The 26175-nt window shown below is 32.8% G+C and overlaps 3 protein-coding genes and 1 long non-coding RNA gene across 4 annotated transcripts; all 4 read left to right on the top strand.

Annotated features, from left to right (window-relative positions):
• The first annotated feature begins 4634 nt into the window (after positions 1 to 4634).
• On the top strand, positions 4635 to 9685 carry LOC146912452 (uncharacterized). The gene is made up of 13 exons (XM_085720580.1): positions 4635 to 4750; positions 4900 to 4969; positions 5337 to 5506; positions 5624 to 5671; positions 5831 to 5881; positions 6521 to 6586; positions 6695 to 6770; positions 7684 to 7850; positions 7953 to 8000; positions 8138 to 8209; positions 8465 to 8527; positions 9032 to 9253; positions 9432 to 9685. Exons 1-13 carry the CDS (start codon positions 4649 to 4651, stop codon positions 9510 to 9512), a joined length of 1236 nt encoding a protein of 411 aa, XP_085576706.1. The 5' UTR covers positions 4635 to 4648; the 3' UTR covers positions 9513 to 9685.
• A 211-nt stretch (positions 9686 to 9896) lies between these two features.
• LOC146912451 (uncharacterized) lies at positions 9897 to 14471 on the top strand. Its single transcript, XM_085720731.1, has 6 exons — positions 9897 to 9960; positions 12139 to 12233; positions 12812 to 12888; positions 13536 to 13715; positions 13817 to 13913; positions 14283 to 14471. The coding sequence occupies exons 1-6, from the start codon at positions 9897 to 9899 to the stop codon at positions 14469 to 14471; spliced, it is 702 nt and encodes a 233-aa protein (XP_085576857.1).
• A 2982-nt stretch (positions 14472 to 17453) lies between these two features.
• Positions 17454 to 18952, top strand: LOC146912450 (uncharacterized). The gene is made up of 3 exons (XR_015016484.1): positions 17454 to 17607; positions 17740 to 17809; positions 18744 to 18952. It is a non-coding gene; the product is annotated as an uncharacterized LOC146912450 (long non-coding RNA).
• A 59-nt stretch (positions 18953 to 19011) lies between these two features.
• Positions 19012 to 20061, top strand: LOC146912449 (uncharacterized). The gene is made up of 4 exons (XM_085720585.1): positions 19012 to 19069; positions 19281 to 19358; positions 19550 to 19732; positions 19835 to 20061. The coding sequence occupies exons 1-4, from the start codon at positions 19052 to 19054 to the stop codon at positions 19862 to 19864; spliced, it is 309 nt and encodes a 102-aa protein (XP_085576711.1). The 5' UTR covers positions 19012 to 19051; the 3' UTR covers positions 19865 to 20061.
• Positions 20062 to 26175: the final 6114 nt, after the last annotated feature.

Here is a 26175-nt window from a genome sequence, read left to right as displayed (position 1 = left end):
GCTTTTGGAACTAAAGGTGTCAAAACCTTTTTGCTCCTCAATTCAATAGCATTACAAGACTCATTCTTAGGGTTGTATTTAGTGTTACCTGAGAATCCGCCTTTGTTTTGTTCAGCCAATTGCTTAGCTAATTGCCCCAGTTGAGTTTCAAGCATTTTCCTAGAAGCTTCATTGTTTTTTCTTTCAGCTTCTTGACTCTTCTTCATCTCTTCAAAGTTGCCTTGAGTCATCTTCATGAAGTTCATCATAGTTTCCTCAAGAGCTGAAGGCTTTCTTTGTTGTTGTTGTGGAGGAGCAAGCATCTGAGAGTTCAAAGCGTTGTTATTTGAGTAGCTTAGATTGGGATGCTTGTTGATTCCTGGAGTGTAGTATTGATTTTGCCTCTGATATCCTCCCATGTAGTTAGCTTCTTCACTAGACCCTTCGGGTACACATTCACCATTGGGATGTTCTTCACCACATAAGTCACACTTGATTGCAACTACTTGTTGTTGCTTGTGAGCCAAAGTGAAGCCTTGAAACTCCTTAGTTAGAGCCTCGATTTGTTTGTTCATAGCTGCTTGGTTGGCCAAGATAGCAGTTTGTTCACTCACCCCAAACACTCCTCTTTCTTTCTTCTTAGCTTCAGCACGATACTCATTTCCAGCCATGTTTTCGATTAAAGCTTGGACTTCATGATCTGTTTTGCTCTTAATACTACCTCCCGCGGAAGCATCTAAGAACATCCTAGTGTTTGGTGTTACCCCCTCCATGAAGATTTGGAGGTATTGTTTCTCGGTGAACTCATGATTAGGGCATCTCTTAAGAAGCAAATGGAATCGCTCCCAAGCATCATACAACGACTTATTCTCCCCTTGCTTGAAGTTAGAAATCTCCATCTTCTTTTCCCAATATTTAGACATAGGGAAATATTTTTCTAGGAACTTCAGCTCTAACTCCTCCCATGTTTGGACAGTCCCGTTTGGTATTGTTAGCAACCAATCTTTTGCTCTTCCCGTCAAGGTGAAAGGAAATAGCCTTAGTTTCTTTTGTGCTTCAGTCACGGTGGTTGGTTGCACACAAAACTCACAAGTTTCAGCAAAGCGGCTCAAGTGTTCATGTGGACTCATAGCTTCAGTCTCATCGAATTGTTTGTCCCTCAAACCGTTGAGGACGGTGGTCTTGATGTTGAAAGCTACGGGGTTAGCTTGTTGAAAAGTGTGGGTAAGTTGACCGTGATGAGTTGCTAACCCATAGTCTCCTAGCTTCGGTCTCGGTTGTACAACTCCTTCCATAGTTGCAGATTTAGGAGAAGAGATTGTTTCAGTTTCAGTAGAGATTAGTTCCGGTATTTGTTCTCGAACACCCGGTGGAACGGAATGAGACAACCTTTGCAACCGGACAGCTTTCCGGAGTGCTCTAGCAGTCCTTTCAATTTCTGGATTGAATTCGAGATCGTCGGCGCTCACCTTACCTCGCATAAACAGCAAAATACCTTAGTAGCACTGCACAATGCAAAGTAATCAATGAATACTAAAACGGAAAAATAAAAATTAAAAACAGAAAATTAAATTGCAGAAATCCTAAATTATAACGTAATTGCCTTGTTGAAATAAATCAACAGTCCCCGACAACGGCGCCAAAAACTTGATAGACGTTTGGCAATGCACCAAATACTATCGAAGTTGTAAAAATATCGATCCCACGAGGACTGTTTTTAACTTCAATAATTCAATCGCGTTATAAAAATAGGATGTATAAAGGTTTATTTTTGTTTTGCCACTAGGCAGTAGATTTGGTTTGATTTTATGAAATCAAATAAAAGAAAATAGATTTGATTAAGAAAATATAGAGAGATATGAGATCAGATCCTTCGAATCCTCTAAGTTCCCCTAATTGGTATACCGCACCTATTTGTTATGAATCTTCTTCTAATTTACGATGATTAACAAAATAACCCTAATCAATCCCTTGAGTTAGGACCCTCTTCTCAAACTACAGCCCCCAATCCCTTGGGTGGTCTAATAATTCTTGAAGGTTTTACCGAACGTTAACCTATTATCACTAACAAACGATTATATATTCCTAGACTAACCCTGTTTATTAGAACAATTCAATTAGGTCTAAGTCGAAAGCCATGGTCAGTGGTCATTCGTTCTCACAAAATCAGGTTATATGTGATCAAGATATAAAAAGCATTAAGAACAATTGAATTGAATAAACTAGAATTGAATTCATAAACAAAATAGAGTTTCACAGTAACATGTGTCAATTAGGGTTACAAAGATTCATCTCGGATCTAATCTCTAAGAGATTTAGCTACTCATAATCGAGTTTACAAATAGCATAATCAATGAAATAATTAAAACATACATGAATTGGTAAAAGGTTGAAGAAATCACCCTTCTAGCCGTCTCCGATGTCTCAAAATCGCACTTTGCTCTCCAAAATCGTAACCCTTGTTCTTCAGATTTAGTGCAGTATTTATAGAAGTCATGGGCCTGACACATCAAAATCGCGCCGCGCCTTGTATATTGGCGTGCCGCGATTTCCCTCAAACAGGGATGTTGTAATTTTGCTTCTGAAATCGCGGCAAGGCAGGAAATTGGCGTGGCGCGATTTGCTTCAAACAGACTTCAATATTTCAGCTTTTTGCACTCCAGAACAGTATAAGTTGCATGAGAACTCTATCAAAATGTCACAATAAGTCCTAAAAATTACGTAATGACAGCATGTCATCAATGTGCTTTATTCTTGTATCGTTTGTGATGCAAGTTTAGAACCTACTGTGAGCCTTTCTTGTATCGTTTGTGATACTTGTTTAGGTCTATTTGTGTGAGTTTGATACTCTTGTGTGCTACACCGAAGTTGTGAAACAAGTTGTTAGTTGTTTGTGTTTGAAGGTAACTTCATCCTTTGCGTTTGTGTTTAGGTCTGATAGGTCACAGGGGCCGTGACTGACCATTAGGATAGTGAGATGGGATCTCAGATCTAGGAGTTCCTTGGTTGAAGTCTATACGGGTAGGTCCTAGGTCATAAAGTGTAAACGAGGAGTTTGCTGAGAGCTTTTGAATAAGAACTACACTAGTGGATTTCCTTCCTAGCTTGGTAGCCCCCAAAGTAGGTGTGTTTGTCACAGAACTGGGTCAACAAACTCATTATGTTCTTTACTTTCCTGTCATTTATTTTCTTGTTTTTATTTATGTTTACTTCGTGATGTTGGAACATTGAACAAAACATTGCAAACGTTAAAACATCTGACAGAACATATTAAAACAAGTGCGCTAGAATTTCAGGGTGTTTGGGATTCGAAACACGTACATAAATTATGCAATGTCACTAATAATTAAGCTAGGTTCATGGAAAATATATATTATGATTGATGAATCAATTTATCAATAATTGCGATATTAAATAATTAGACTAATTTTATTTTGATAATATGAGTTTTCATTTTTTTACTAACTGAGGGGGCAAGAAGTAAGCTTAACACCATTATTTATATATATTAGTACTAGAATTAGATTATTAGTGTGCTGTGAGCATAGTTTAGTTGACAGAGACATACATTGTTATATGTAGGGATCGACGTTCGGACCTTGGCCTTGAAAAAGATTTTTTTTGGTAGTGGCCGAGTTTGAACCCTGGACCTTGCATATTTATGCATTGTGCCAACCAACTGAGCTTGAAAAAGGTTAATTCTAGGCACTAGGCTACTTGACGAAAAAAAAGAATTAGATTATTAGTGGAGGCACATGCCCACACAAGAGCATAGGAGCTGCCATTGATTACGATCATGGTTAAATCCTGATAAAAAATTATAGGGTTAAATATGTTTTTGGTCCATATAAATATGTCAACTTTTCGTTTTAGTCCCTCTAAAAATTTCCTTCAACTTTTAGTCCCTCAAAAATTCCATCTTCACTTTTAGTCCCTCCTTTAAAGTAAACTCATATGTAGAATTCATATTTTTGAATAAAATTTTGCAGAATAATTCATAATATTATAAGAATCTCTCCCTAAAAAAATTAGAATTTTTTTAAAAAAACATGAATTTATTATGAATTTTTATATTTTTTACGTTTAAAATTTCATATTTAATTTGTGTTTTGTTAAAAAATTCTAATTTTTTTTTTGAAAAATTGTTTTACAAATTTTACACATTTCCGTACAATTTCATCAAAAAATAAAAAAATTAACTTAAAAATAGGGACCAAAAGTAGTGATTGAAAATTTTATAGGGACTAATAATTGAAGGAATATTTTAGAGGGACTAAAACGAAAAGTTGATATATTTATAGGAACCAAAAACATATTTAACCCAAAATTATAAATTGAAATCCACAAAAGATAAAAACTTGGTCAAATCAATCAAGGGTTTCAAATCGACAAAAATAAATTTTTTGGTAGTGTGACAAAAATAGAAGCTAACAAAACACAAATCAAATAAATGCCTTGAACTTCCAAAACACCAAAATATCCCTAGAAACGTTCATGAGAGAAAATTGAAAATACCAAACTACCCCCAATCCAAATTCTAATATTTATTTATCACTCTCATTAATCTGATCTAATCACAAAACCCTAGAAACCTGTAACGAAAAAAAAAAACCCTAGAAACCTCTCTCTCTCTCTCTCTCTCTCTCTCTCTCTCTCTCTCTCTCTCCCCATGGAATTCGTACTGGATTATTCCAGGCTCTCACTGTTTAACGCTCAAAATGCATGCAAAATCGCTGAAGCTGAATACCTCAAAAACCCTCGCGATGTTGATGTACGTTCTTCTCCATTCCCCAATTTTTTATTCATTTTTTCTATATTCATTTTTTTTTTTATGAATTGATTCATTCTTGTTTGATTATCAGATTCATTGTTAGGTTGAAAATTTTGTGTATAACTTTTTGTTTTTATGAATATCTGCAGAATTTGACAAGATGGGCAGGAGCTATGATAAAGTTGTATGACAATCATTATCACAATTATAAGTTGGAAGGTTCTTACTCTCTCAATATGCATTATATTTTCTTTATAATATTAATAGGACGGTTTTTATTTTATTTTTATTTTCAAGTCTTTATACGATCATTCACATCATGTCAAATTTGCAATGGCTCTCGTTTAGCGTAGGTATAGTCCCTCTTAATGAATTAACTTTCTCTTTTTTAATTTTTCTAAAAATTTCTTCGAACTTTGACCCCTCTTCAATTTTAGTCCCTACTCATGTTCCAAGTGATTTTTTTTATGACCCTTAAAATATTTTAACATAATAACTTAACTATTTAATCTTTATTAAGATTAGAGATTAAATTAAATAGTTATAGATAATTTAACAAGTTTCTCACTTGAAACTTGATTTTCAGATTCTATTTTGAAGCTGGAGGAGGCTCTTTTTCTGGACCCCTACCATCATGAAGCTTTTTCGTGTCTGGGAGAAGCTTTCTCTATTAGGACAACTGAATGCTGCGACGACAATTCTTCAATATATTATGCTAAAAAGGAAACAACGTGCAATCAACGAGCTTTTGAATTGGTACAGTTTTAGTTCAATACCAATGAACGTATTTATTTTTGAAGTGTGGCATGCGTTTTACCTGTTGACTTGTGAAAATAATGTGTAACAGAGTGTTTGCTGTTTTATTTTATATAGGATCCTTCAAATGAAACTTACCGCAAACGGTTGGAATCGTCTAGTAAGGTATGTTTTGTATTGTATTGCCATATTTTAATTACAAATTGTAAAAAGGACTTCTCTGATTTGTTTGGTTGAATTAAACGGTGTTCCCATTAAGATGACCTGCTAATTTATTCTTAGACTAGTTACATAACTATTTCATTTACTAATACATTTTTTCAGATTTTGGAGGAAATTTTTGGATCAGATCTACAATCAAGAGGGATAACCAAGGTAATAAGACATAAAAATTTATGTTGTTTCTCTTTACTTTAGCTAATGCGGTGATATTGGACTTTCATTAGCTAAGGCGGCCACATCATCTAGTTTCTGAATATCGCTAGAAATACCAGATTGTATTGAGCATATTTTGATTAATGAAATGCTACAAGTCTTTTCCTCTAAAATAATGATAAAAATAAATTATTTTGATGACAGAGAAAGATTGGTTAGGGGAGAGATATAGACATAGTCAAAACACCAAATTCATTGTCACCCACCCACCTATGTTTTCCATAAAATAACGATTTAATATATTTTTTATTAAAAAAATTAAAACATGGATAGTGACTGCACGTCTGTTGTAGCAAGTACCCTATTTCTTTCATTCATACTTCTCTGTGTTACCAAGTAAACCCTAACCTCATACAGCACTCAAAAACCTAGAAACACATCTCCCCCTCATAGAGACGAAGGTAATTCCATAGATTTTGTACAAGATTATAACCCTACAAACCCTAGAAACACTCTCGTTTGTGAAGCGTGCAAAATCAAGCAAAGTTAACCCTAACCTCATTGAGACATGATTCAATGAATTTTGTACGTGATTCTCTGCGTTACCAATCAAGTGAAGTTAACCTTACCCTCTCTCAGGTTAATGATTGCAAAGAATGCCTAATCGCAGAAGCTAAATACATCTTCAACCCTCGCGATGCTGATGTACGTTCATATCCATTACCAAATTTTTCATTCATGTACTTTTTTATTTTCATATTCATTGTTATGTTGGAAATTTTGTGTATAATTTTCTTTTATTAATATATGTAGAATTTGACAAGATGGGGTGGAGCTTTGTTAAACATGTATAACAATGACGGCCCAGATCAAGATTATAGGATCTACGGTGCTTATTCTCTCTCTCTCTCTCTCTCTCTCTCTCTCTCTCTCTCTCTCTCTCTCTCTCTCTCTCTCTCTCTCTCTCTCTCTGTGTGTGTGTGTGTGTGTGTGTGTGTGTGTGTGTGTGTGTGTGTGTATATATACATGAACTACTTTATTTTATTTATATAATTATTTTAGTTTATTGTTTGTTATTAAATGGTCTTTAGTTTTGTTTGAAATTGTGATTTAGAGGGTTTTATTTTTATTAAAGACCACATACCATTTCTTCGATTCCTTCACCATAATTTCATCAATTGGACTCTTCCTTTTGATTTGTCACTTTATTAATTCTATCTCTTTTTCAATTAACTCTACTTCCTTTCCAATCAGTTCTTGTTCTTTCAATTTGTGAGCTTTAAGTGCTTATTTGATTTCAAGTTGTTGAATTAACAATTCTTCCAAATATTTTTTTTTTTAAGTCTTTATCTATGATCATTCATATCATGTCAAATTTGTAATGACTCTTCTTTAGGGTAAATATTTATGAATTTTGATAAGGTTGCACTGCATTTTAAGGGCCAAGGGATACAAAGATATAAGGAAAGTTATTATTCCCATGCAACAATCAAAACTCTAGAAACACATATTTTAGTCCCTCTAATTGCATCAACTTCATTTTTAGCTTCATTAAAGGTTTCCTCCGAACTTTGGTCTATCTAACATTTCCTTTCCAAAAGTTGACATCTCATGTTCCAAGTGACTTTTTTTTAAAGACATATCATTGTGGAAACCTTAAACTATCATTAAATTAATAACTTAAATGTTTAATCTTTAATTTAATAATTTAATCTTTAATATGAAGTTATAGATAAATTAATAAAGATTAGAGAATAAATGGATAATTTAACAAGTTTCTCACTTGAAACTTTGTTTTTCAGATGCTATTTTGAAGCTGGAGGAAGCTCTTTTTCTGGAACCCTATCATCATAAGGCTCTTTGGTACCTGGGACACGCTTTCGGCATGGTATCTAAACACAGCGACGAATCTGAAATGGATTATTATGCTAAGAAGGCAGCTAGGTGCTATCAACGAGCTTTTGAATTGGTACAGTTTAGTACCAATGAATCTATCATTGAAGTGTGGCAAGTATTTAACTTGTTGACTTGTAAAAATTATGTGTAACAGCGTGTTTTCTGTTTTATATAGGATTCTTCAAATCAAATTTACCGCAGAAGCTTTGAATTGTATAGTAAGGTATGTTCTCTAATTTGTTTGGTTAAGAAACTACGATGTTTAGGGGTTGATTTAAAAGGTGTTCCCCTTAAGTTGACCTGCTAATTTATTCTGAAACTAGTTACTTAACCATTTCATTTATTAACACCTTTTTTAAGGATCTCCAAGGTTTTGCACCAGATCAACGATCAACAAGGATAACCGAGTCTTCTCCTTCTTCCGTTACAAAGGTAATAAGACATAAAAGTTTTTGTTGTTTCCCTTTACTTTGCTATCCTTTCCTTGTGTTTTTTTTTTTTTTGCTATGTTTTTTGTTGTGAAGTTAGAGGAATTAGGCGACTTTGAGAGGGTACTTAATTATGGTTGAAAACTTATGGTTTTGTGTACTTTGGTCTTTTGGAGGATATCTAATTCTCCATTGCTTTTTCTTTAAACTAGATACTAAGCCATTTCATTTTCTTATACCTTTTTTTATGCATCTCAAGGGAATGTATGCATTACATCTGCAATCAACAGGGAAAGTTGAGCCTTCTCCTTCCGGTACCAAGGTAATTGAAGACATAAAAATTTATTCTATTTCTATTTTCTTTGCTATCCTTTCCTACTGTTTTTTTTAGGGTAAATGCAATCGTATATTTTTAGGTTAACTGTTTTTCTAGGACATTCGAGATATGGTTCTTGTATGGCAATGAAATAGTTCTTGACTAGAATTCATAGTTTTTTTGCTTCAAAGTTCTTGTTTTTTAAATGATCATTTTTTTCCTTAAGTTCATTTTTTATTGTGGAGATAGAGGAACTAGATGACTTTGGTGTTTTGGACACATTTAATGGGATGAGTTTGTAGATTCTACCATGAGTGCACACGTTGGTTGATCTTGATTCTGTAATAATTAGTTTATCTTTCGGTGATGTTAATAAGTGTTATTTCTATCATGTTTAGTCTGCTCTTGAGATCAATGCTTCTTCTGTACGAAAATCACGTTGTAGGGTAGATATGTTAATATGGAGATAGAGACTATGTTCTTCATATTTAAGTTATTTTCATTTTTTAGACTCAAAAGGAAAATCTGAAGTATGGCGTGCGTAATGGCAAGATTACGAAACCTAACAAATCAAAAGCTTCGTTGTCTGAAAATCAGGAATTGCTCGATGAACTTAAGAAAATGCGTGAAAATCAAGAGAAGGCAAATTTGATTATGGAAAATATGATGTCATTTATTCAAAGTCGTTTTTCTGGTGAAGATGTGAATGCCTTTATACAAGCTTCGAGACAGGTATATTATATTTGTTCTGTTGTTACTTTTTTGTCCTTCTGTTTTGTTGGTGTGGTGTTGTTTTATGTTGGCTTAGGTGGGTTGTAGTGTGTTTTGGTCTTTGGTGATTTCTTTGTGTTTCTACTTTTTGTTTCATGTGATATTTTGTTTTTAAGTTGTGTTATTTTGTTTTCAACAGGTTCCAGAAGCTTTTAATGCTCCTAACCAAACAATTTTTCCTAGTCCAAACACTAATGAACCTGGCCAAGTGGAAGATTAGAAGCTAATTTTGTTTAGATGGAGTAAAATTGAAAATCAAGTGGATAAGATATGATTTTTTTTTTTTTTTTGTAATTTTGAGATTGTGGTTATTTGCATGTTTTTTAAGTACAATAACATTATAAACTATTTTGTAGTTTGACATGCTTGAAAGACTTGGTCATAATTTTTAAATGAGGTTGAATATTTATTTGATTTTGTTTCATAAATATATTTATTTAATCATAAGTATTAACATAAAAAATTGGTTAAAGAGATAATTATGACCATTAAAAACAAAGTTGGTGGACATAACAGTCTCACTAAGACCTATAGCAACGGAGATTCAGCCATGGGCATAGCAAATTAAGTGCTTCCAATTGATCTTATTCCAACGGAAAGAAACATGGGTATAGCACCAGTTTTTTGTCCAACAGGTAGAAAAGCCTTTGCTCCGGGTTATTGTGACGGTAATTTTCCGTTGGTATAAGAAAAAAAGGACGGAGACAGCGCCATTGGAATAGGTTTTTCGGGATATACCAACGGTTTTGTACCCTTTACTTACAAAGTTTTGCTGTCACAATATGTCAATTTTCTTGTGGTGGTGAGTGTTTTCATCGTGAGATACTTTCTTCCATAGCACGTTGGTTCATGAAAATTGCGTATATTGCACTCAACACATCGTGACATCAACATCAAATTCCAATCGCAGCAAGTAGAAATATCATATTATGCCTCTCGTTGTGGTTATTTTCACTCTATTGGCGTGTCAGCTTGATTTGTCAGAAACATATCAAAGCCCTTGCTTGTAATTCAATAATTTATCATGGTGTTGTCTATATTTTTTTTAGTTAAGCTTGTCGGTCAAAATATAGTTGATGACAAATACCTTTTTCCATATGTATGAATCTTTAATTTATTCTATCCTTGCATTTTCAGAATTTAGAATAATTGTTAGTGAACTATAACTGTATGAATAAGCATATTTCTAATGGAGTAAGCCTCTTTTATTTCTTCTATCCTTGCATTTTTTAGGATTAGAATTAAAAAAGGTTATTTAATCGCGTCGTCTAATCAAGTCTGTGACTTATCTTGCAAGTCATCAAGTTTGTCCATGACTTATAGTCTGAATTCCCTTCAGAAGAGGTCTTAGAAGAAGTCCCTTCAGATAATGATGGATAAAATGAGTGTGTTGGGTAAAAATCTATAAGGTAAAATAAAGTATATTTTTTATTTTTATGAGAGAATGATGTTTTTTTACCAAGAATGATGTATATATAAAAATTAGGGTTAGTTAAATAAATGGTTCCTATAAAATTATCACAGAGTGTGCCTTATGTTAATAATTTGCGGATCAAATAAACAAACTCTTAAAAGTAATTTAAAATCCAAATTAACCTGTAAATGAAAAAAAATATAAACAAACAAACAAACTACTAAGCGACACATTTGTTCCTTCAAAAAAAAAAAAAGCGACACATTTGCGAATGTTTTTGTTATTTTGATATATCAAGATACTATAGTGAGAACATTTATCAAATTCAAGTATCAAAAAAGTACCGTTCGCTCTATTTCAAACCAAAGAAAAAAATATTTAAACAAAACGAACCCTTTTAAAGTCGTTATCAAAACAAGATTTGGATTCCCTACAACTGCTGCATAATATAAAAACTATAATAACCGAGAGATTTAGAGAGAAAAGTCGTTATCAAAACAAGATTTGGATTCCCTACAACTGCTGCATAATGCAAAAACTATAATAACCGAGAGAATTAGAGAGAAAAAACTTCTTCCTCTATGTCTAATGGTACTCGTAGTTGTTGCACTATGTAGCAGGGATCCATTTCTATGAAAATGTACCAATATAATTAATTGTGGAAGAAAAACTTGAAAAATGCACAAACATTTATAAAGGAAACAAACATAGTATTCATATCATATCATATATAGTTGGCAGTGGAATATGCTTTTGGCATTTTAAGTGGCGGGAAAAGGGGACTTACGATAACTGAGACATGGTGCATAAACTTTCATCACCTCATTTTATTATTTGAGTGAATTGAATGAAAATGTGATAAAAAATTATTTTATTGTTAATGGTAAAATATGCTGCGGATAATGAGAAGTTCTTGTTGAAATTAAGGCAGTGCATTGATCGATATGCTACTAATCTATCTAGCACCGACATTTAAAATTGAATGCATGTTTAGTGTGTAGATAGGACATTTGCTGAAATTATTCACAAATTTCGTGTCTGTGTAAATGCTTCATCGCAGTACTACTAACTTTAGTTGTTGTTTTGAGATGAATCTTAAAGGAATCATGTAAGGTTTTAAGTTGTGGTTGCGTCGTAATTCTTGATATTTGTGTAGAATTACTGTCAAATGCAGTTGATACAATCTCGGTCGTGGTTGCACTGTAGTTACAGAGATATAAAAAACATGATGATTCGGCTAAATAGTGATAATGTATCATTTTTTGAAACTTTGGCACGAATTATCTTCACGTTATTCTGAGTCAAAAGAAGTCCTTAACAGTTCTTCATGATGTTAGTGGAATCATAAAACCTAAAAGGTAACACAAAAATTCCTTGTGAAATTAACATCATGGACATAAACTATCTATTTCTCGATCAAAATTTTGTTTAGCCTTTTACAGAACGACACAGCTCTTAGGTCCTCCAAGTTCTGGAAATACTACATTGTTGTTGGCACTGGCGGGAAGACTCGGTAAAGATCAAAAAGTAAGCACATGTGATATTCCTCAAAGTATTCAAGTTTGTTGGAAACTTTTGATGTTTAATAGGTTGTTGCAAACTAAGCTACTCTACAGTTCAAGAGTCCTCTGAGCACTTGTCCTTTACAAATAGGGATGATATGCAAGGTAACAAGCTCCCTTTACCTTACGTGTTCTCGAATCAAGATAGGTTGTACTTTCCACGATTTTTTAATCCGAATTTAGTTTCTTTTCAATAGACTTTATAAAACTTGAATAAAACATGTCATCAGGGTCACTAGATCAGTGAATTACTAATGGAAATAGTCGTAGAGTAACTGAAAGAAGCGTGAAATGATTATGGATATGGTGAGATGGCTAAAGGTTAATCAGCTGCCTAAGGAATTTTAAGCAGAAAGAGTTGCCAGCTACGTCAATTAGTTAGATTATTTTCTAAGTGAGGAATTGATCGCTTGTTTGATGTATTTTGGATTTTTCCGAGTTAGGAATTAGTAACTAATTTGTTCCGGCAGTTACAGTTAGCTATAATTGTTAGTTTAATTACTTTCAGTTATTTCACAAATTTAGTTTTCACTTCCAATGCAGGTGCCGGATTTGACCCAGTTGCTTAACTTGGTGGATCGGATGAAACAAGTGAGTGATGCAATGAAACTTGGTTGTTCGTAAGTATGCTGATTTGAGGGTGCAGGTTTCAACCACATTGATCAGCCTTTGAGCTGAGTCTCGAAAGCTGTTGGTGATCTGACAACAAGCAAATGCTCCATCTAAGGATCAAAATCTCAGTGTCACTTGGACAAACCATATTGTGTTGCTTTCTTGTGTAGAGGAATTTATAAGTTTGTGTAATTGTGTTGCTTTCATGTTACGGGGTTGGACTTGATTTTCCGACAATTGAAGTCCGTTTTGAGTAGTTGAATGTTGAAGCAAAAGCTCATGTGGGAAGCAGGGCATTGCCTGCAACCCTCAATTTCTCCATTAATTCACTAAGACAATCCATCTACATTCTGAATGGAAAAGCTCTCATCTCTCTTCTATAGCCAACACCTGAAACATAATTTGTTCGACGACATAATTCTCATCTCAGACGGACAAATTTTGTATCAAGGTCCTTGGGAAAACGTCCTCGAATTCTTTGAACGGGTGATGATTCCCTTTGAAATTAACTCACCAGGGTTAGCTTGTGTGATTTTCTTCTTCTGCTTTTCGGTAACCAAGACGGAGTTAGGAGGAACATTTTCCCAGTCTTCCTATACTAAATCTCCCCATAAAGTCTTTAAAAGTTTCTCACTCTTCTGAAAGGCTTCATTAGGTGTGATAAAGATACATGGGAAGAACTGACAGGCCTTTTATCAGAGGTCAATAGCATGGCAGTTGGGGTAATAGGTGCTGCCATTGTATGCAAAGTGCCATTGTATGCAAAGTGTTCGAAGAAACAGAAATGCTGGAGGGTAAAGACATCCTCCCAGAAACACCAATCTGAAAATCCGAGGTGTCTTGTTTTGCAGTTTTCACCTTTTATAAATGATACGAAACACATCAAGAACAGTATTTGTTGAATAAAGATGAGCCATATACCTTTATCACTGTCAGAGAATATGCTGAAGCTTTTCAGTTGTTTCACATTGCTGAAGCTACTCGATTTGATACCTCCGAAGGTCACCCTGCTGTTTTAACCAAAACAAGTATGGTGTGAGCAAGAACTCACTCTTAAAATCGTGTATATCTTACTTATGAAAAGGAACTTGTTTGTCTATATTTTCAAGATGTGACAGGTAAGCACTCGCGAACCTGTCTTAATCATTCGTCAGTGATATTTCATTTTCAACTGGATTTATGTTTGATTTTTTATTTTTAAGTTAATTTTTACTGGCCTCGTAAGAATGACAATGTTTCTACGAACTGAGATCCACCGGAATACAGAAACAGATGGTGGGGTCTCTATGGGAACTCCATTCTTCATATTAATTGTAAGCAAGAAAAACAATCACACATAGTAAAACATGTTACATATACAAGAATACAAATGTATGACTAGTGAAGATTTCACATGATGCAGGATGACTATGTGAATGCCTTTTCATTGCAGATTCCACATGATTCAACAGAACCATTAGGAGTGCAGATCTGGAAGTCACGTGGGATTTTCCCTGAAGCATACTGGTATCGCATTGGAGTTGGAGCTTCCATTAGATACATGTTACTATTCAACCTCCTTTTCCCTTTGGCCTTACATTATCTTTCTTAGCACAACAGAGATTGCTTGCTTCACAAGCAATCAATATTAAGGAGAATTGAAGGAGAGGAAAGAGAGTTTATCAACCTCCTTTTCCCTTTGGCCTTACATTATCTTGACTGTAACTATCTTATATATTAGATGTGCATGTCAGTTTATCAAATTGATGTAGTTCTGTAAGTAACATATGAAACATTTTTTGCAGCATTTGGTAAACAACGGGCTTTAATATCAGAAGAAGCATTTACGAAGAGAAATGCTGCCACTGCCTTAATTATAATGCTCTTCAGGTGAGTTACACGTTATCTTACAAAACAGTACTGTAACATGATCCTTTGATGTAACACTAGGAAAACAAGTTAAATGATAAGTGTCTTGCTATATAATAGAGACACATACATTAATTTCTTTAGCTAGTATAATGAAAACTTCAATGTCAAGTTTGTGCAGAGACAAGCAAATGAGGTTGCTCATAGTTTAGCAACGACAGCCACATTGTCAGCTAGTTTCTAGATTTTGGTTGAAATACCAAGTTTTATTAAACAAACATTCTTATTAATGAAATGCTTTAATTAATAAGAAACATATCTCCCTCTTCAAAATTCTCTCTCCTTCATAGAGACAACGCTTATTCTCAATGAATTTCTTACTGGATTTTTCCAACCTCTCGCAGGTTAACACTCGCAATGCATGCAAAATCGCAGAAGCTGACTACATCAACAATCCTTGTAATGCTCACGTACGATCCTCTCCATTCCCCAATTGATCGATTCATTCTTGTTTCATTGATTTTGATTCATACTTCTTTTACAATCATTATATTCATTGTTATCTTGGAAACTTTGATTCATTCTTTCTATATGCATGCATGATTTGACAAGATGGGGTGGAGCTTTGTTAAAGGTGTATGATGATCATGATCCAACCATCGATGGAGCTTATTCTCACAATCCGAAGTTCACCCGAAAGGTATGTAAGGCTAGCCAAAAATTGTTCCATCTACCAATCAAACTTGGAAGAACCGAAACGATTCGTAGCTCATTAACCAGTAGAGCCCAATCACTTGGTTATTATCTTTTTCTTTATTAACTATTATATTATATATCTTTATTTTAATCTTAATTTTCACTAAAGATCAATGCTTTTTTTACTAAGAAACTTACTTCATTTCACTAGGTGCGTCACAAAAGCTTATTAACACAGACAGATAGCATTAAAGTTGAAATCTAAAGAATCTTCTTAGACAGTCAAATATCATTAGAGTTGAAATCTAAAGAATTTTCAAATGACAGGAATTTTTTTTTCTTCCAAGTGGTAAACCATTAAAATATAAACCACATCAATGTAATAGTAACAATATTTTCTATAATAATATATAAGGGGAATGAGAGATTTCGGTCTACATTTTTCATTATTCAAATTACATCATTAAACAAATTTTCTTATAATAATGATATATTATTGGTGTCATTGAAAATGATAAGAATTTAAACGTCACAAATATATATACGTAAAACATTAATCAAAATCTAACTAAGGGTCTGTTTGTTACGGATTAAAATAAAAGTGATTTTACCATTAAATAATTTAGAGATTATTTTTTAGAGATTTTATGAAAAATCAGAATCTATTTTGCGTTTGTTTACCCTAATAAATATCACTTTTTTTAAAATTAGTTCAATCATGTTTGGATAGAGTTATATAAAAGCGATTTTTTTGTTACAAAATTAGTTCAATCTTTTGATCCATATTTTCTCGCTCCTTTAAAAAATCTATTTTTAAGAAGCCACTCTTAACAGCTTCTCATTTGAAGTTGTTTTTAATATTTTTTTTTTTTAGATTCTGATATTTTTAAAAAAGCTGTAACAAACGGATGAAATACTTTTAAAAGTGATTATTTTTTTAAAAAAGATATAACAAACGGGCTCCAATGTTAATCCAAATCTAAACATAAAAAAATTATTGTTCAATATTTTCATACATTAACACAATCATAAAAAGAGCGGACAAATGGGTACGAAGTTCGTCTAACGCTAGTCTATATATCTATATATAGTATATACTTTATATAATGAAAATAATTTATAATACATGAGTTTGGACTGACTTTTTTATTCCCTATTTAACCATTCATTTAAATTATTTTACTTACTATTTTATCCTTTAATAATATGATTTTAAATTTTAATTAAAAAAATTAAATCCCATTTAAATATGAAATATCCCACTAAATAGGAACAACATTCTCAATATTATATATCTATACTCTTACTATATATAAAGAAAACAACCATTTTCAGCTCTTTTAGGCTGGCTTTTTCTCTTTCCAAAAATACCCTCGTTTTTCAACGAAAATATCACATTTAACTAATAGATAAAAATAAATTTAAATATTAAAAAAAATGTAACCAACACGATATGAATATGTATTTATTCTTACTTTTTCATTATCCCAATTATACCCTTAAACCACTTTTTCTATAAGAAAGATTGTTGTTGGTGTCATTAAGAAAAAAAATTTAGATTATATTTTTTTGTTATATTGTTGGTGTCATTAAAATAGATAATCATGGTTAGTTTGATTTATTATAACTTGAAAACAACAAACATTTATATTTTTAGTTTTAATCAAAATTTCATTAAAAAAAACACCTTTCATAATTTTCAAACGTTAGCGCAATAAAAAGAGTGCCCTTCTTTTCGCTAGTAAAATATAAAGGGGATATAGATTTTGGGCTGAATTTTCTATAATTCCAATTATACCCTTAAACAAATTTTTCTATATTAATGTTATTTTGTTGGTGGTATTAATTGAGTTAAGAATTTATATATATTTTTTTTAGGGAGAGTTAAGAATTTATATTATATTTGTTAAATTATTGTTGATATTGAAAAAGATAAACATGGTTTTTGCATTTGTTACAATTTGAAGTAACAAGGTATTTTTTTTTTTTTTATTATCTGTTATCTACAACACACAAAAACCCTAGACACATCCTACCATCAAAACCCTCGAAAGACTTCTCTCCTTCAAAGAGACAACGCTGATTCCATGAATTTTACACGAGATCATTCCAACCTCCTTAACGCCAAAGAAGCATGCAAAATTGCAGAAGCTAAATACATCAAGAACCCTCACGATGTTGATGTACGTTCCTCTCTATTCCCCAATTTTTTATTCATACTTTCCTTATCATGATCGCAGAAGCTGACTTCATTGTTATGTTGGAAAATTTGTCTATACTTTTTTGTATTATTTATTATTCTCCATTCTCTGCAGAATTTGACAAAGTGGGGCGGAGTTATGTTAAAGATGTATGAGGATCATGATCAGGAGACGGAGATCGAAGGTGCTTACTCTCTCTCTCTCTCTCTCTCTCTATCTCTCTCTCTCTCTCTCTCTCTCTATATATATATATATATATATATATATATATATATATATATATATATATGGGATTTGCTAGAACACACCCACTCGTTTTTATGTGGGAGCGTTTTAGCAAGCTACATCTTAAGGTGTATTTAACTACTTTTTAGTTATAACTTGCTAAAACACACCTTTAAAAAAACAGTAGGTGTATCCTAGCAAATGCCTATAAGAGTTGCTAACATACACCCACTTATAGCAAATGCCTATAAGAGTTGCTAACATACACCCACTTATTTTTTAGAAGGTGTGTTTTAGCAACATTCACCTTAAGGTGTATTTAACAACTTTTTAGTTATATCTTTGCTAAAACACACCTTAATAAAAACTAGTGGGTGTATACTAGCAAACCCCTATATATATACACTACTTTATTTTATTTTTGATCTCTTTTTAGTGTTGACAAGGTTGCACCTGCACCTATCAATGGCTAAGAGAAACAAAGATATATGTTTAATGAAAGTTGCTATTCTCATGCAACAATCAAAACCCTAAAAACTAACAAGCAACAATCCAAACCCTAGAAACACCTATTTAGTCCCTCTAATTATATCAACTTTATTTTATTTTTAGTTTACTAAAAAATTCCTTTGAACTTTGACCCCTCTCAAAATTTCAGTTTTCAATTTTAGTTGCTACGTTTTTAAAAAAAATTCATGTCTTATGTTCCAAGTGTCTTGTTGTGATGACATATAATTGTGAAACCCTTGAAATATCATTAACTTCATAACTTAAATATTTAATTTAAAAATTTAATCTTTAATATGATGTTATTATAGATATATTAATAAATATTAGAGATTAAATACTTATAGGTAATTTAACAAGTTTCTCACTTGAAACTTTATTTTTAGATGTTATTTTAAAGCTGGAGGAGGCTGTTTTTCTGGATCCCTACCATCATGAGGCTCATTATTGTCTGGGAGAAGCTTTCTCTATTAAGGCACCTGAATTCAACGACAAGACTAATATAGATTATTATTCTAAGAAGGCAATTGCGTGTTATCAACGAGCTTTTGATTTGGTACAATTTTTGTTCAATACCAATGAATGTATAATTGAAGTGTGGAAAGTGTTTTACTTGTTGACTTGTAAAAATTATGTTTAACAAAGTGTTTCCCGTTTTATATAGGATCCATCAAATGAAAGGTACCGCAGAACAATGGAAAATTATGTTAAGGTATGTTTTTGATGTAATAACTTTGTATCATGTTGTAATACCTCAGTGCAATATAGAAATGGCTTCTCTAATTTGTTTGGTTTTTTTGTCACGTCACGGTTAAGAAAACTAAGATGTTTATGGGTTGAGTTAAATGGTGTTTCCCTTAAGATGACATGCTAATTTATTCTTAAACTAGTTAACCGTTTCATTTACTAATACCATTTTCAAGGAAGTCAAGAAAGATATGTCAGAAGATGAACAATTAAAGATATCCGTATCCGAGTTTTATCCTTCTTTTGGTACCAAGGTAATTAGACATAAAAGTTTATGTTGTTTCCCTTTGCTATCCTTTTCTACTTCTTTTTTGCGATGAATTCGTAAAGTTTTCTTCTTTCAACACACCTCAAGATTCTTTTTATGCATGCAATGATCTCTCATTGCAAACACATTAAAAAAAACGCCTCAGTTTGATTATTTTGTATGTTTTTTATCATGAAGGTATTTGAACTAGCAGATGAACTAGCTACGGCAGCTACGGTAACTGAAGAATTGCGTGGTAAACTTATGCAAATGCGTAAGAATCAACAGAGGACAAATTTGATTATGGCAAATATGATGTCATTTATTCAAAGTCGTTTTCCTGGTGAAGATGTGTATCCCATTATACAAGCTGCAAGACAGGTATATTATATTTTTCTATTTTGTTACCCTTTTTATCCTTTTTGCTCATACAACGTTGTTTTGTGCTTCGGCTGAAAGGTGTTGTTATTTTGTTTTCAACAGGTTGCAGACGCTTCTAGTGCTCCTAACTAAACAAATTTCCGTAGTCCAAACGCTAATGAAGATGATAGCGCTAATGAACATGGACAAAAGGAAGATTAGAAGCTAATTTTGTCTAGATGAATTAAAATTGAAAATCAAGTGGATAAGATCCAGTTTTTTTTTTTTTTTTTTTTGTAATTTGAGATTGTGATGACTTTGCATGATTCTTATGATATTTTAGTTTAACATTATCAACTATTTTGTAGTTTGATATGCTTTTTAGACATGGGGATAATTTATAAATATAGTTGAATATTCATTTGATTTTGTTTCATAAATATATTTATTTATGAAAACCCTAAAAGCTGCGTCAAGCAAAGTGGCCAAACATGAGGAATCGTTTCCTAGCACCAGAGGCCATTAACCTTCCACATAGTGTTCAAAAGGGAGAAACACTTGTGTGGACCATGACTAAGAATTTTGGTTTGGTCACACACACAAGTTTTTCTCCTTCTCTCTCTTCTCTTCTCTCTTCTACATGTGCTCTCTCTTCTCTCTTCTCTCTTCTCTCTTTGTGTGTGACCAAACCAAAATTCTTGGTCTTGGTCCACACAAGATTTTCTCGTTCAAAACGTCATGCATAACAATCTCATGTCTCCTAGGTCCATGAATATTGTGTTTAAGAGGATTGGTTTTGCCATCTAAAAAGGTCTAGCGGTGCAACTTGTACAACGTTGTTTTGTGCTTCGGCTAAAGGGTGTTGTTACCTTTACAGCAAGGTTTTTGGGTTATACCAACAGTTTTGTACCCTTTACAGACATTTGCTGTCACAATATGTCAATATTCTTGTCGTGGTGGTGATTGCTTTCCTCGCTAAATACATGCTCTCAAAGCACGTTGGCTCTTGCCACTTGCGTATCTTGTTCTCAGCATATTGAGACCTTAATATCAAATTCATTCCAATTGAAGCAGGTAGAAATGGGAGCGAAAAACAACTATCATATATTATTCCTCTGGTTGTGTTTATTTTCACTCTATTGGTGTGTCTGTTAGATCTGTTAGAAATATATCAAAGCCCTTGCATGTAATTCAATAATTTATCGTGGTGTTGTCTTATTTTATTTTTTGGGTTAATTATGTTTCTAGTCCCTATAAAATAGCGACCTTATAAGTTTAGTCCCTACTTAATTTTAATAGCATTTTTAGTCCCTAATTTTGTTTTTCTGCACTGAGTATTAGTCCCTACTCAATTCAAATTTGTTTAATTTATGCTTAAACTCTTAAATTTTTGAACAATTTTTTGCAGACATGTACTAAAAGTTCGTCCGCAAAAAATTATTGCAAAATTTGATTTCTACATCCAGATTTTATTACTTTTTATCTTTAACTTTTGTCGTTTTAAAAAATTCATATTTAATTCATTTCATGTCAGAATTCTAAATTTTAGTAAACGAACCTTTCATAGTGTTCTAATCTTGTCTCAAAAAAATCGTTCAAAAATTTAAGAGTTTAAGGATAATTAATCAAACTTTGTTTTAGCAGGGACTAAAATTATAAGTAATTTTTTTTTTTATAGGGACTAAAAATGCTATTAAAATTAAGTAGGGACTAAACTTACAAGGTCGCTATTTTATAGGGACTAGAAACATAATTAACCCTTATTTTTTTAGTTAAGCCCTTGCATGTAAGTCAAACTGATTTACACATAAAAAAATGACAGTGACAGAAACATTGGCCGTTTCAGCAAAGGTGTCAAGGGATAGGAACGCGTTACAGTCAGTAAAATAGTCCTTGTCTGTACAATGAAGGAGTATGTATTGTCACTTAATTTGATTGAACTGTTTTTCAACTTTGTACAATTGGAAATATGCTGGTAGAATTATCAAGAAGAGAAATGGCTGAAAACATTAAACAGATCCTGATCTTGATATTTATGTTAATAGACCTATTTGCATAATGAAGAACTTGGAGATAAAGCTAAACATGCTTAAGTTTCAGACTGAATCACTAAAAGGCCAAGAAACCAACATAGTTACAGATTATATAATTAAGGTAGAAAAACAAGTTCAATTTTTTTTTGAGAAATGATTCGAGGTATGGTGGACTAAAAAAGAAGGTTAGAACTGGTAAAACCATAAATCTCATTATCTGTGTAGTACTAATATGAAATAAAGTGTTCATATTTTCATGTGTTTTATTTTTGGGAAAATTGCATTCACCTCCCCTGAGGTTTATGAAAATGACACTAACAACCCCTCTAGTTTTAAAACTTACACTAACCTCCCTTAAGTTTTTCACAAATATACAATCACCTCCCGTGCTACTAACTCTGTTATGTTTTCCGTTATTTTTATGTTTTGTTCATGGATGTTTATACACCACTTCTTGTTTGTAGGCTTTTACCATTATGCTGCTAAATTGATTTCTAATACAGTGGACTTTTGATTTTATTAACCAAATGAAAGATAATTTCAATTAGCATAAAAAAATGGAATTAGCAGTTTAAATAAAGGATGAGTGATATATGAAATTGATGATTAGATGAGTTCCAGCATAATCATAATCAATAATCACAGTGCAACATATGTAAGGATAAGAGTGGAAAATTAACAATGTGTGAATCCATGTGAAATTAAGAAGAACCCTATAGAGTGGAATACCTTTGATCCAATACGCATATTTCTACTGGGCTGTGGTGGCTGCTGTTATGTTTAGGAGAGGTGATTTTCATAGTTTTTTTAGGTTTCGGTGTTGGCTTGTTGTTCTCTTTGAATATTGTCACGCTAGCTGTTTGGGGTTTTTTCCCCAGCCTTTCGAATTCTTGCTTTGTAATCCTTTTCTACCTTTTGGTACTGCTTGTGTTGGAGTTTGATCAATATATTATGGTTTCTTGAATGGATTCAAGAACGGAGGTTTGTCCCATTAACGGTTAATTGAAAATTCTAAACAAAAAAGTTAACGGAAAAAACTAACGGTGTTAATAGTAAGGGAGGTGTTTGTCTATTAAAAGAAAATTTAAGGGAGGTTAGTGTAAGTTTTAAAACTAGAGGGGGTGTTAGTGTTATTTTCATAAACCTAAGGGGAGGTGAGTGTAATTTTCCCTTTATTTTTTGATCATGTGTTTTATGAAACTCAAGATGTGACTATGAACTACAGGTGCTACAGGTGAGATGCTAGCTGGACCAGCTAGAGCGGTTTTCATGGACGAAATATCGACTGTTTTGGACAGTTCAACCACATTCCAAATGATTAATTCACTAAGACAATCCATCCACATTCTCAATGGAACAGCTCTCATACAGACAACGCCTGAAACATACGATTTATTCGACAACATAATTCTCCTCTCAGACGGACAAATTGTCTAGACGAAAACGTCCTCAAATTCTTTGAACGTAACACATAGGTTTCAAATGTCCAGAGAGGAAAGGAGTAGAAAACTTTTTACATTATTGGTCGAAATCTAGGGGACGTCCATTTGATACCTCCAAAGGTCACCTTGCTGTTTTAACCAAAACAAGTATGGTGTGAGCAAGAAAAAACTCTTAAAAGTGTGTATATCTTATGAAAAGGAACTTGTTTGTCTATATTTCAAGATATGCCAGGTAAGCACTCGCCGTTCAAGAGAACCTTACTTAATCATTCGTCAATGCTATTTCATCTTCAACTGGCCTCGTAACAAACAAACTGTGATGAACCAGAATACAGAAACAGATGGTGGGATCCGTATGGGAGCTCTATTCTGCATACTAATTGTAATTATGTTTAATGGATGCTCAGATTTATTGATGTTCATCATGAAACTCTCAGTTTTCTATAAGCAAAGGTACCTTCTTTTTTTCCCTGCTTTGCGCATATTATTCCTTAAGATTCCTATAACCTTTATAGAAGTTGGTATATATTTTAATTGTGTTGACTTACTATATAAGAATACAAATGTTACATATACAAGAAGACAATAAGACAATCCATCCACATTCTGAAGCTTTTCTACAGTGAAGATTCCACATGATTCAACAGAACTATTAAGAGTGCAGATCTTGAAGTAGCATGGGATTTTCCCTGAAGCATCCTGGTATTGCATTAGAGTTGGAGCTTTACATTATCTTTGTTATCGCATCAGAGATTGCTTGCTTCACAAGCAATCAATATTGAGAGAGAATTAAGGAAAATTGAGGGAGAAGAAAGAGAGTTCTTTGTGACTATAACTATTTATTCTCATTCGCAATGAAATTGTGACGTTACATTTATATACTACTACATATGTGAGTTACTTGCTATACAAGTAATCAACCAAAACTAAAGTATCTTATTTATTTTATGTGCATGTCAGTTTATCAAATTGGTGTAGTTCTCTAATTAACATATGAAACATTTTTTGCAGCAATTGTAGTCTGTTTTGAGTGGTTGAATGTTGAAGCAGAAGCTCATGTGGGAAGAATGACATTGCTTACAATCCTTAACTTCTCCATTAATTTATTGGAGGTAATCATAACAATAGGTTTGAAGATGTTTTGTGGTCATAAACATAAATATCACTATCTATGTAGTACTAATATGAAATAAATTGTTCATATTTTCATTTGTATTTTATGGAACACAATGTGACTATGAACTACAGGTGAGAGGCTAGTTGGACCAGCGAGAGCGCTTTTCATGGACGAAATATCGACTGGTTTGGACAGTTTAACCACATTCCAAATGATTAATTCACTAAGACAATCCATCCACATTCTCAATGGAACATCTCTCATACAAACAACATAATTGGTATATCCTGAAACATATGATTTATTCGACAACATAATTCTCCTCTCAGACGGACAAATTGTCTAGATGAAAACGTCCTCAAATTCTTTGAACAAATAGGTTTCAAATGTCCAGAGAGGAAAGGAGTAGCAAACTTTTTACATTTCACATAATTGGTCGAAACATCGGGGACGAACTAACTAGCTACTCTATTTGATACCTCCAAAGTTCACCATGCTGTTTTAACCAAAACAAGTATGGTGTGAGCAAGAAAGAACTCTTACTTATGAAAAGGAACTCGTTTGTCTATATTTTCAAGATGTGGCAGGTAAGTATCTTTGTATATTACATGTGCATGTGAGTTTATCAAATGGATATAGTCCTCTAAGTACCATATGAAACATTTGTTGCAGCATTTGGTAAACCACAGGCTTTAATATCATAAGAAGCATTGGCTGAGGGAAATGCTGCCACTGCTGAAACAAACAGACTTATTTAAACACTTGTGAGATTGTTTGTTTGGGAGAGCTTATGGACACAACTTATGAGATGTCGATAAGCTATTTTTAGCTTAATTGCATAAGTATTCAAAGATAGTTTATGAAAACAACTTAAAACTCCTAAGAAAACATTTTGACTTTATTTAATTTTTTATTAGAGAAATAGCTCATACATAAGCACATATTTGATAAGTGCCTTACTATATAAGCGGTTATTTAAGTTGTTTACCCAAACAGGACCCGATTCATCCTGCATGCACATAGCATAATATTAATATAGTGCTGACAGTAAATTTACACACTCCTTCCCATAGGATGAATATTTAGCCACTAGGCTATTGACAAATAAAAAAATGGTTGCCTGGTACTTTGTTTCCTACGAATTCTTGAAGAATTTCGGTGTTCCCGGGGTCCAACGAATTCCGTAATTACAATTTTTGTGGTTTTTTGTTTTTGCTTTTAGATAAACGAAAAGACAAATAACTATTACAACTCACACACACAAGTAGACAGGTCGGGGTTCAAACTCCACTCAAGGCGTCCGACCTTGCAATTTCAACATTTTTGACAGTTGAACTAGGAGTTATGGACTGTAACTATGTTTATAATAGGAACCGGAGAGTGTATAAGATAATAGAAATACATACATTATTTTATTTTTCTAAAAATATGGAAAATGTTCTTTTTATTTATTATAAGTGAAAGCAGTTCTCATCTTACAAACCAACTAAGTTTTGTAAGGTTGAGTTCTCGGAAAAAAAAAATAGATTTTGTAAAGTTGAGTTAAACTAAGGATGCGTTTGTTTCAACTTTAAAAAAAATTGGATTAAGAGAATCTAGAGATTCTTATAAAAAAAATATAATAACTATCATAAAATTCTTTTTTTTTTAAGATTTGAAACTCTTACACTTGATGGGAATAACTTTTCATTTTGAGGCTAAAAATGATTTTGTAACAAAATAGATTTTTTAAAAATTTGAAATGAACACTAAAAAAGTAAGGCTTAATTGCACTTTCCCCTTATCTTTTGCTAATTGTGCGATTTTGCACCCCTATTTTTTTATAGCAATTTTGCACCCCATCTTTTGCCAATTGTGTTTTGTTCAAAATCA

The sequence above is a fragment of the Medicago sativa genome, chromosome 6 (assembly GCF_051527215.1).
Source record: "Medicago sativa cultivar Bolivia chromosome 6, Bolivia_mono, whole genome shotgun sequence".
Taxonomy (NCBI): domain Eukaryota; kingdom Viridiplantae; phylum Streptophyta; class Magnoliopsida; order Fabales; family Fabaceae; genus Medicago; species Medicago sativa.
Note: the sequence above shows the minus strand (reverse complement) of the source record. Positions and strands in the feature narration are given on the sequence as shown.

Excerpts from the sequence above, each read along its gene's own strand:
- LOC146912451 (XM_085720731.1), top strand. The coding sequence starts at position 9,897 with ATGGGTATAGCACCAGTTTTTTGTCCAACAGGTAGAAAAGCCTTTGCT. Across the intron at positions 12,234-12,811 it reads GACTCGGTAAAGATCAAAAA|GTGCCGGATTTGACCCAGTT; the intron begins GTAAGCACATGT and ends CTTCCAATGCAG. Across the intron at positions 13,914-14,282 it reads TTTTAACCAAAACAAGTATG|GATGACTATGTGAATGCCTT; the intron begins GTGTGAGCAAGA and ends CACATGATGCAG.
- LOC146912449 (XM_085720585.1), top strand. Across the intron at positions 19,359-19,549 it reads ATCCTTCTTTTGGTACCAAG|GTATTTGAACTAGCAGATGA; the intron begins GTAATTAGACAT and ends TTTATCATGAAG. Across the intron at positions 19,733-19,834 it reads TTATACAAGCTGCAAGACAG|GTTGCAGACGCTTCTAGTGC; the intron begins GTATATTATATT and ends TGTTTTCAACAG.
- LOC146912452 (XM_085720580.1), top strand. The coding sequence starts at position 4,649 with ATGGAATTCGTACTGGATTATTCCAGGCTCTCACTGTTTAACGCTCAA. Across the intron at positions 5,672-5,830 it reads GGTTGGAATCGTCTAGTAAG|ATTTTGGAGGAAATTTTTGG; the intron begins GTATGTTTTGTA and ends ACATTTTTTCAG. Across the intron at positions 6,771-7,683 it reads TCAAGATTATAGGATCTACG|ATGCTATTTTGAAGCTGGAG; the intron begins GTGCTTATTCTC and ends TTTGTTTTTCAG.